This window comes from Pygoscelis adeliae, unplaced genomic scaffold, assembly GCF_000699105.1.
Source record: "Pygoscelis adeliae isolate BGI_AS28 unplaced genomic scaffold, ASM69910v1 Scaffold61, whole genome shotgun sequence".
Taxonomy (NCBI): domain Eukaryota; kingdom Metazoa; phylum Chordata; class Aves; order Sphenisciformes; family Spheniscidae; genus Pygoscelis; species Pygoscelis adeliae.
In genome coordinates, this window is record NW_008824010.1 from 2,126,712 (window position 1) to 2,135,865 (window position 9,154).

At 57.7% G+C, this 9,154-nt stretch overlaps 1 protein-coding gene across 1 annotated transcript in view; it reads left to right on the forward strand.

The window, feature by feature from the left end:
* Positions 1-9,154, forward strand: part of SEPT9 (septin 9) — a gene marked incomplete at its 5' end in the record, with an annotated part of 63,927 nt that overhangs the window by 34,988 nt on the left and 19,785 nt on the right. Inside the window, one exon of the mRNA XM_009326521.1 lies at positions 6,636-6,827. Within this exon, the coding sequence (XP_009324796.1) occupies positions 6,636-6,827 (192 nt within the window). The remainder of the gene's footprint in view (positions 1-6,635; positions 6,828-9,154) is intronic.

A 9,154-nucleotide genomic window follows, 5' to 3' on the forward strand; every position in this document is an offset into this window, starting at 1 on the left:
CCGGCCGTGCGAGGTGCCTGTGCCGAGGTGCCCGTGCGGGGCCCGCGGCGGGACGCATTCCTCCTGCAAGACTTTTCTGGGCGAGCTGAGCTTGCGGAGCGCTGCCTGTCTCTTTGTTTTCTCTGCAGAGAAGCGGTGTCAGGGGTGAGGGGGTGCTTTCTCTTGCCCCAGGGGCTGGGAAGGGTCTCCACGTCCCTCCCGTGCTCAACAACCATCGTCCAGAGTGGACAGGGGGTTGGGAGAGGGTCCCCTCCCCAGACCCACCGGGGAGTCAGCTTTGTGTGGGTCCTCAGACCCCCCCCGGGCACAGGCACCCCGAGCCTGTCTGCGGGGAGCAAGGGCTGCGCTGGCCGCAGGCATTTTGCTGCATGAGGCTGGTTGATGGAGTAGCTTTTGCTGGCACTGGTGTGCAGGAGAGTTCCCCTGCGATGGGGTTGTCCCCAGTGAGGCAGGGCTGGTCTTGGGGTCACCTCTCGCTCCACCTCCGGGCGAAGCTGCTTACGGAGGGAGATGGTTCGGGCTGCATGGCCAGAGACCTCCGCGTGCCCGAGGCTCGGGGCTCAGTTTGCAAGACTGGAGCAAGCAAGACTTGGGGTTGTTTATGATCATCTCCTTCCTTTTAAACTTCTCCGGGCAAACAGAAGGAGAACAGCGTAACAACTCCTTGCGGGTCTCTCTAAGTGGTTTAGAGCTGCTGCCTCACGTGGTTGGAGAAATGAGGATGTACGACTGCCGGCTCGGCTGCAAGGGCTGGCACGTGTCTGAGCCGGGGAAGGGTGGTGGTCGGCCTCACGCCGTACCTGGGGTGCACTGAAGTGGCACAGGGGCTTGCACCTGAGCTCCCAGGCAGCAGTTTGCAAGCGCTCAAGGTTGCATTCAGGCGGAGCTGGCACCACGGTTTGACCTCTGGGACGAGCTCCCTGCATCCCAGCCCAGAAACACCCGCGACCGGAGGTTGCGGCAGCCGGGGGGGTAAGGCGGGTGGGGAGCCCTGGAGCATCCATCTCTTGTAAATGAAAGAGGGAGAGAGGGGTGAGCTGCAGAGGACGGTTTCCGGAGTGGGGAGGGGGAAGCACGCAGCGAGCAAGGACGGAAGTACATATGGCGAGCGGGGATGGCTCGAGCTGCGCAGCTGCGCACGGTGTGTGCCCGTGGCTCGGCACTGTGGCCCTGCCTAGTCACCCACCGAATCGCTGCCTCCTTTTTTGATCTCTGAAAATGGATTTATCCCCCCCGCGTGAGTAAAAGGCTTAAAGCCTGGAGCATCTTGCATGCTGAGGAGGCACCTGGCTACCTCTCTGACAGCTCTTGGGTGGATTTAGTCTAATGAAGTGTAGTTAAGCATCCTCTGCTATTTCTAGGTCATGTCTGTTGGCACCCAGGTGGAAATGCAAGCCGAGAAGGAAACGTAACCGGTTGGTAGGTGGGCCTGGGCTGGCGGCCAGCCTGAAACTGTAGCCTAGTGCCCAGGGATGAGAGGGACAGGCTCCAGATTGGGCCTGGCTGTGCCAGCCAGGCGCAGATGATTGCAATTGAGTAATAGAAATGTCCCTTAGTTCCAGTTTGGTGCTGCAGGGTCTGCGGCGGTGGCTCTGTGGGCCAGGCTGAGCCCTCCTCCAGGGTGCTGGCTGGTCCCCCAGTTTCGGACCAAGCCATGCCTCACATTCCCTGGTACCCATGCATCCCTGTGGGACCAACACAGGCCTGCTGTGTTCAGCACCGGCGGATCCCGTGGTGGCTCTGACCGGGCAGCCGAAGAAAGCAGCAGTGCCTGGGCCATGCTGTGTTTGCATCCAGCCCCGGCTTTGCTGCCTCCCTCCTTCCTGGCTCCTCCTGTCCCCCTAGAAGGGAAAGCTGTGGCTTTACCACCTCCTCCGCGGGTTGGATCCATTTCCATAGCTCGTGGTCACCACCTCAGTGTGCAAAGGGGAGTGGCCCCGGAGGCTGTACGTGCTGCAGTCCCGCCGGCTGGCTGTAGTTAACCAGGAACTATAAATTCACTCTTTGGTTCTAAAAACGTCTCTGTTACACCCTACAGGCACAATTTTAAAAGATTGCTGCTCCCAAAAATTGAAAGGTTAGTTGGTCCGCACTGCTCCCTCGAAAACATCTGTGGATGCACAGCTGCCTGGGAAGCAGTTGTGTTTTCACGCCCTCATATACTGGTGTTCACTGCTGTGAATCTTCTCTCTGTGTTTGCCCATCTGTGAACCCATCCAACAAATCTGGAAGCCTGTGGTGTTTCCAGTCTCCACTGTGTGGAGGGAAGGGGAGTTATCCCCACTGCAGCGTCCTGGTCTTCTGGGTGCTTGTAGCTCTGCAGAACCAGCTGAAGAATCACCAAAAGGTGGCAAATGCTTGGTGCTCCCTGCCTCCGAGGAATGTTTCTTTGGCTTACCCAGCAAGCGTTAGCATTTCTCTATTGATGGCGTGTGCATCCATATAGCGTGCGAATGGTTTGAATCTGGCGGTGGGCAGCAGTGGCAGAGGTGCAGCCTCCTGGCCTCTCTCTGCTGGCTCTGTGCAGCCACTGAGCACCAGGTCCGTGATCAGCCCTGCTCCAGGATTAGCTCTGCCCTCCCAGCTCACCAGCCTCCCACTCCCCGTGCATCGCTGGAGCAGAGCGTAGAGCTGCTGGGTCTAGCCGGGAGCTGGGGTGCACGAGACATTCCTGGTTCAGCCTCTGCAAGGGTTATTTAACCCTCGTGTATCTGCAATGGAAACACCAGTCTCCTACAGATCGCTTTCCCAAATCCTCAATGAGGAGTGCCAGCCCTGGGGTTCGGGGTTTCGGGCGAGCCCACGGCCTGCGTTTGCATCCCCTGCCCGCAGTTGACCCAGGTTGTTGCAGCCGCGTGGCATCGGTGCAGCATTTCTAAGCCCTCGGTTTGCTGGCAGCCCCTCGCCAGCAGCGTTTCTGAAAGCCCATCCCACGGCCGCCCGCGCACGGCATCCAGCTGGCTGCAGGAGCGGGGGGCTCCCCGGGGGGCTCCCTGGGGCTCCTCTCCCCGCGGGGTGCCTTTCATCTGCTGCTTCGCAGATGTTGGGTTTGGCTCGTGTCTGACGTGCATCAATTACAGCGCAACAGCCCAGAGTCTTTGGCAAAATCAACTTTGGAGCAGCTGTCCTGAGTCAGCCTGGCGCCCGGGCTGGAGCCGTGGTGGGGCTGTTCCTGCTCGGTGCAGCGCTGCCCTGACGGTCTCTCGACATCTCCCGTGCCCGCGTGGAGAGGGTTTCCCTGGCAGAGGGGGTCTAAATATGGCACAAGCACGTGTTCCCGTGTGCTGCACGTTTATCCGGGAACACATGAGCTGGAGGGAGCTGCAGGCTCTGGGCTTTCTGCCCCCATCAGCAAAGCGAGCAGCCCGCGCATTTCCCCAGCCTCCCTCCCCACGGGAGGGACAAACAGCCGTGGTTAGGGTGGCACTGGTGAAGCAGTGGTGCGTGAGGTCTGATCCTGCTCTTGCCAGGGACTCGGTGGCAATCAGGAATTTCTGACAGTATTGGGTGTTTATTAATCCATCCCTCCTTGCAGCGCTCTGGAAGGGTTGGCTCGGCGACGCTGGCACCGAGAGCACCGCAGGATTGGCGCCGTCCCTGCAGAGAGCACAATGGGTCAAACAAGTACAGGATCTGCCTGTGGCACGTCCCGGGCAGCCACCGCTTCTGCTCCAATTTATTTCTAGGATCTTTCTATTTTAGACAAGCATCTGCCAGGAGTGCTCCCTGCCACCCGGCACAGCATCCCCGTGTGCCTGTGCTGTGGAGTGGTCCTGTGGCTTGGCTGCATCCTGCCTTTGCTGGCACAAACCCCTTGGAGCCAAGTGGGGTGCTGGAGACCTTGCTAAGAAAAGACCAGCTCAGTGCTGGGAAGCTAAAAAGAAAAGTGAAGGTCTGGGTTGCAGCATTTCCCTTGGGAGGCTGCTGGTGCCGCTGGGGCATTTGTGTCTTTGCACCCCTGCTGTCCTGCAGCCACTCCTAGTTGCAGTATATTAATTTTTATTTTATTTTTTCCCAAACAGGAGCCAGGTGCTAGGAGCAAATGTCCTTTAAATCACTTTTTCCCCGCAGGCGAGCCGAAGCAGCGTGGGCCGTGCTGCCGGCTGTGCTGCTCGAGCTCATCCCGGGTGGCAGCGCGCCTGCGCGCTCCGCAGTGACAAACCGCTGCCTGCCATCGCCCCGTGCTTCCTGTGGCTTTTGTCTTGCTGGGGACTGGGGATTCCCGAGCCCTCCTTCTCACACTGAAGGCAACGTGGCGAGGCAGCACGTAGCATCTGTTCCCTGTGCCGGGGACAGGTTGGCCTGCACGTCCCCCTGCCCAGGGAGGGGGTCAGCCTCTTCTGCGCGCTGCCGGCTGCTCGTTAGCAGAGCTTGACAGACGAGCAGCAGCCAGGAGGTGCTGGAGGTGCTCCTGGCCTTCATCGCAAGCGGAGGGTGGCTTTCTGCTCCATTTGTTTAATTTCTTAATTTCTGCTGGACCTTGTCTGCACCAGTGTCCCAGGCTGCTGTCCTGTCCCGCGGGGCCAGCGCGCTGCGGGCTGTCTCCCATGTGTGCAAGCGGTGCCTGCAGGAGTTAAAACTGTTGCATAACCCAGCGCTGCTGCCGGTGGCAGCATATTTTCCACGTGATTTAGTCTTTTTTTTTTTCTTTCTAGTGGTATGTAGGGATTTTTTTCTACTTTTGGCCTTGCCATTTTGGAACGGGGCTGATTCAGGATCTGTGGCGAGACCTCGGGCACACCGGGCCGGTCGGCTTTGCAGGGAGCAGCGTGGCAGCGTGTTGCCAGCTGTGCAGGAGCCTGAATCCGCGTGTGCTTGGTGCCGGGGAGGAGCGTGGTGCTACCGCGCGTCAGCTACGGCGTGTTTGCTCTTTAGCAGCCCTGTGAGAAACGCTGGTCTGCACAGCCTGGGATTGAGGGTTGGGAAAAAAGGCTCAGAGTGACCCAGTGGTCTTGGGGATCAGTTCTGGGTTTCGTTTTTATTATTTTTATACATTTTTTCTGCTTGGCCTATATTTGAGTGCGTGGAAGCGCGCGGTGCTCACAGGAAACGAGCGCTTCCGCCTTGCAGACCCCAGCAGGCTCCGGTCTGATGCTGCTCCCGCGGCTCCTGCCCATCACCGGAGGAGAAGGGATGACAGGCTTGTGTTCGGAGGAGCCCCTTTGGACCAGCCACGCTCCTACAGACAAGTCCCTTCAGAGGGAGGGAGAGAAAACCAGGCAGTGCCTCATCAAAGGCCAGAAATGACAGTGGGGTGAGGCAGATGACCTGAGATCCATATTCCTGCTTGAAGGAATGAGGATGAGGATTTTGCAATAAGTCCTTTGTAATTAATATTTTTTTAATTAATAATAATCAAATAAATAATAAAAAAATAAATAAGCTTTGCAAAAGGCTTAACAAAAATAAAATGCTTGCCTGGGCTGGTGGCTGCAGCGATCCGGGCATCGATCAGCAGCAGCCCAGGGTGGGGAGGGCTCTCAGAAGTGTGTTTTCCTAAAACCTGCCTCTCCGTGCCAGCATTAGAGGAGCTTGTCCTGCATGACTGATACCTCCGGGAGCTTGCGAGGACCAGGCTGAGCTTGCACATGCTCTGCCTTCGGGATATTTGCTGTGCCCACTGTGGGCAGCGCAGAGCCGCTGGGGCAAGGGGGGAGCGGACTGCATCGCCCGGTAGTGCACTGAGGGCAGTTTGTCCTTCCCGGCGACAGATGCTCCTGGCTGGTGCCTGGGGGAGTAGGTGGTTCCCGATTTTTGTTACGAAGGTGTTAAATGAGGCAGTAGGTGTACGTTTGCTTCTCCTGAAGAGCTTTGCTAACCTGGAGCTGTGTTGCAAGGGAGGCGAGCGCCCTGTCTCTGCGGGAAGTCGAAGGGTTTGGGTTCCTTGGTCGGCGGAATTAGAGCAGGATTGTGAAAGCTCCGTGACTGCGTGGGTGTTGTCTGGTGCGACCCGTTTTGATGCAGATGCGTTGGTTTTTGGTTTTTCAGCGAGAAGCAAGCTGAGGCCGCCAGCCTCTGCCCTGCGTCAGCTGGAGCTTGAGGAGGGCACGTGTCAGTAGATGTCGAGGACTCTTCTGTGTCTGCAAAGCCATCCATTTCCCCGAAACGTGGCCACGAGGCATTCCCACCAGCAATCTGCATAGCGCTGTAATTACAGTGGTACAGAGGAGCGGGCAGGCTGTGTAGGTCTGCACGCCTTTAACGGCAGCGCCTGGGCACAGGGCCGTGTTGCTAAAAGCCTTCGTCACTCACTAAATAAACTCCTGGACTTGTGCCGAGGACTTTTCTCAGCACTGGGTCCTGCTCCGTGGCGGCGGATTGGCTGCTCGTGGGACCTGGTGTGCCTGCTCCCTCTGTAGCAGCATCCCTTTGCTGCGACAGGCTTGGTGATGTGGGCAGGGATCAAGGTGAATCCAGTAAGTTAAGAAGGGGAATCCCAAATTTAATGTAATTACAGGTGAAGAAGATCCCGTGTGCCTCCTCCCTTTTAGCCTCCCAGTGCCCTGAATCCCCGCATGCGCTTTATTCCCGCTTCGGATGCAACAGGCAGCTCCTTTCATTCCCTGCCAGGAGCAGCATCCCGGTGTGCTTGGCACTGCCTGCCACCCCTGACCACCCTCTCTTTGCCTCCGCAGGTCCAGAGGCAGTTCCCAGCCACGCACCCAGCATGACGGACGTTCCACGGGATGCCGGCCCCAAGCAGCCGGCGCCGACGCGGCTGGAGAAACCAGCTGCGGACTTTGGCTACGTGGGGATAGACGCTATCCTCGAGCAGATGAGACGGAAAGCCATGAAGCAGGGGTTTGAGTTCAACATCATGGTTGTGGGTGAGTTCTCCCCCTGCGCCAGCTGCCCGCAACGTGCTCGGCGAGTTGTTTTTGTTCTTCTATGATGACATTTGTCCTCTCTGGAGCCTCCTCAGGAGCAGCAGCTCGGGTTCAGCATTGGGGTCTTTGCCTTAGGAGTCAGCAAACCTCGCTCCCGAGGAGCTGGCTTGAATTCAGCTGTCGTTAAAGCTGGCGATGTGACGTGGCCCATGGTCTCACGCATCTTCCCGCGCCTTGGGATGTGTTACCCATAGGCACGTCCCTGAGGGGGGTCGGGACTCGCTGAAGCCTTGCAGAGAGCTCCCTTGCCTGCTCTCCTGGGAGCCCTGCGCTGGTTTGAGCAGTCAGAGAGCATGTTAGAGCTCAAAGGGTTGCACCAAATTTCCAGCAATTTGGCTAAAATTCCTGCTTGTGAGTTTTCTTGTATTTGAGAGATTGTGCTGAGCAGCTCAGCCAGCAGATGCAACCGCGCTACAAGTTCTAGGGAAGAAATGCCTCGTGTGATTTACTGGTGGGAATCAAGAGCAGCAAGAGGGTTTGCATGGTGTGGTGGTTCGGTTTGAACAGTTTCTGCTACCGGTGACTCCTTTGGGGACCTGCAGTGTGGCACGGGGGGAATAAGAGTGTCCCAGAGGGTGTCCACGTGCAGGGAGGGCGGGCTGGAAGTTGTGTCCCCAAATCCCGCTGCCTGCAAGCTCCTGTTCATTAGCTTTCCGAGGCTGCAGGGTGGATGGGATGAAGGAGCTTTATTTCAGCTAGAGGCCACTGGCTGTATCGCCACTGCTCTGGCTGCAGCTTCTGCTGTAGAGGTCTCCCCTCCTGCAGCCCCTGGGCTCCCGCTGCCAGGGACTGCACCAGCCACTCGCCAGCAAAATTCTGGGTACACTGAAGGGCTGGGCAGGCACCATGGGAGGCTGTGCGAGGGGGAAAAGGGAAAAGAAATGAGCCTTTTCTGCATTCTTCCAGCTATCGGTGTCTGGCCTGGTCCTGTGGAGCCCTTTGTGTGAGCTGGGCTGTGCTCCCCAGGGGCTGTGTGGGCAGCAGCTCTCCCTGCCTGAATCTCCCAGGGGAGCTGGCACGGTGGTGGGGTCTCGCCAACCCGCTTCCTCCCGCAAGGTGTTGCGTAGGGCTGGGAGTTTGTGCAGGGATGCCCATGGGGTAGGAGCCCCCACGGCCCTGGGGGGCTTCTGGGGTTATGGGAGGGCCTGATCCAGAGTTTGCTAATTCTGTACAAGATATTAGTGTGCTGTAGCTTCCCAGTGAGCTCTGCTGATGCTCTGCTTTTCTCATTCTGATATTTTCATACACAAATTGGTCTATGGGAAGGGCTCCCCAGGCTGGGAGATCGCTGCAAACCTGGTCGCTGCAGAACCAGTTCTTGCAAGGGTTTTTAACAAAACTAGCTCTTTGCTGCCGGTGGAACAGTACGCCCAGGACGGAGGGATCGCAGCATTGATCCTGAGCATCTGTAAGCGAGGTTGCTTGAGCTGAGCCCCCATTTCCCTGCCAGAAGAGGCACCCGTCCCTCCACGAGCAGGCTGTGCCGCAGCAGCACCTCAGCTTTCTGCTTTGCAGATGCAGAGGGATGTTCAGGAAAGGGCCTGGCTTTGCCTTGGCAGCGCTGTGTGTGGTATGAAAGCCCGTGCCGCAGCGCGGCTGGAAAACATTGTTCTTCCCTTGGCAGGCTCTGGGCTGACTGTTTACAGGCTGGGGAATTCGTGGCAGCATAAACAAGTCGAGCTCTGACCCTCCCAGAAGACACAGGGAGGGATGCGGGAGGAGCAGCACCTCGTGGGGTGCCCCTCGGGGAGGGGATGCTCTGCTGACACTGGGAGGCAGCAGCCAGCCCTCATCCTGCTGCATTTCTCCAGGGGATGGTGGAGCTTCTAGGGATTAGTTTAGTTCCTTTATTCCCATCCGGTCTTAAGCTGCGAGTCCTTGCATTGAAATCATTGCAATCCCTGTTTCACAGGTGGGAGATGCAAGGAGGGAGGTGACTTCTGGACGGGAGGTGGGAATTGAGCACCACTGCCGGCATGGGATCGCTCTACCTACACCGTGTCCTTGTGATGGGGCCTTTTGAAAATCCTGTACCCTGTGTACCAGGGTCCCTGTTCAAAAGGGTTTTGCCAACCTAACCAAAGCTCTGAGGGGAGGCTTCAGGCTGAGGTCAGCTTAGCCGCGTGTTGTCTAAGGCTGTGGAGATGAGAAAAAAGGTCTATGCTTAAAAAAAGCCCCAAAGCACATCTTTTGTGTTCAGTTTTTGGTGCAGAGCAGCTGGAAGGAGAGGAGAGCTGGCCAGGCACAGTGGGGCTCAGCCGCTCTTT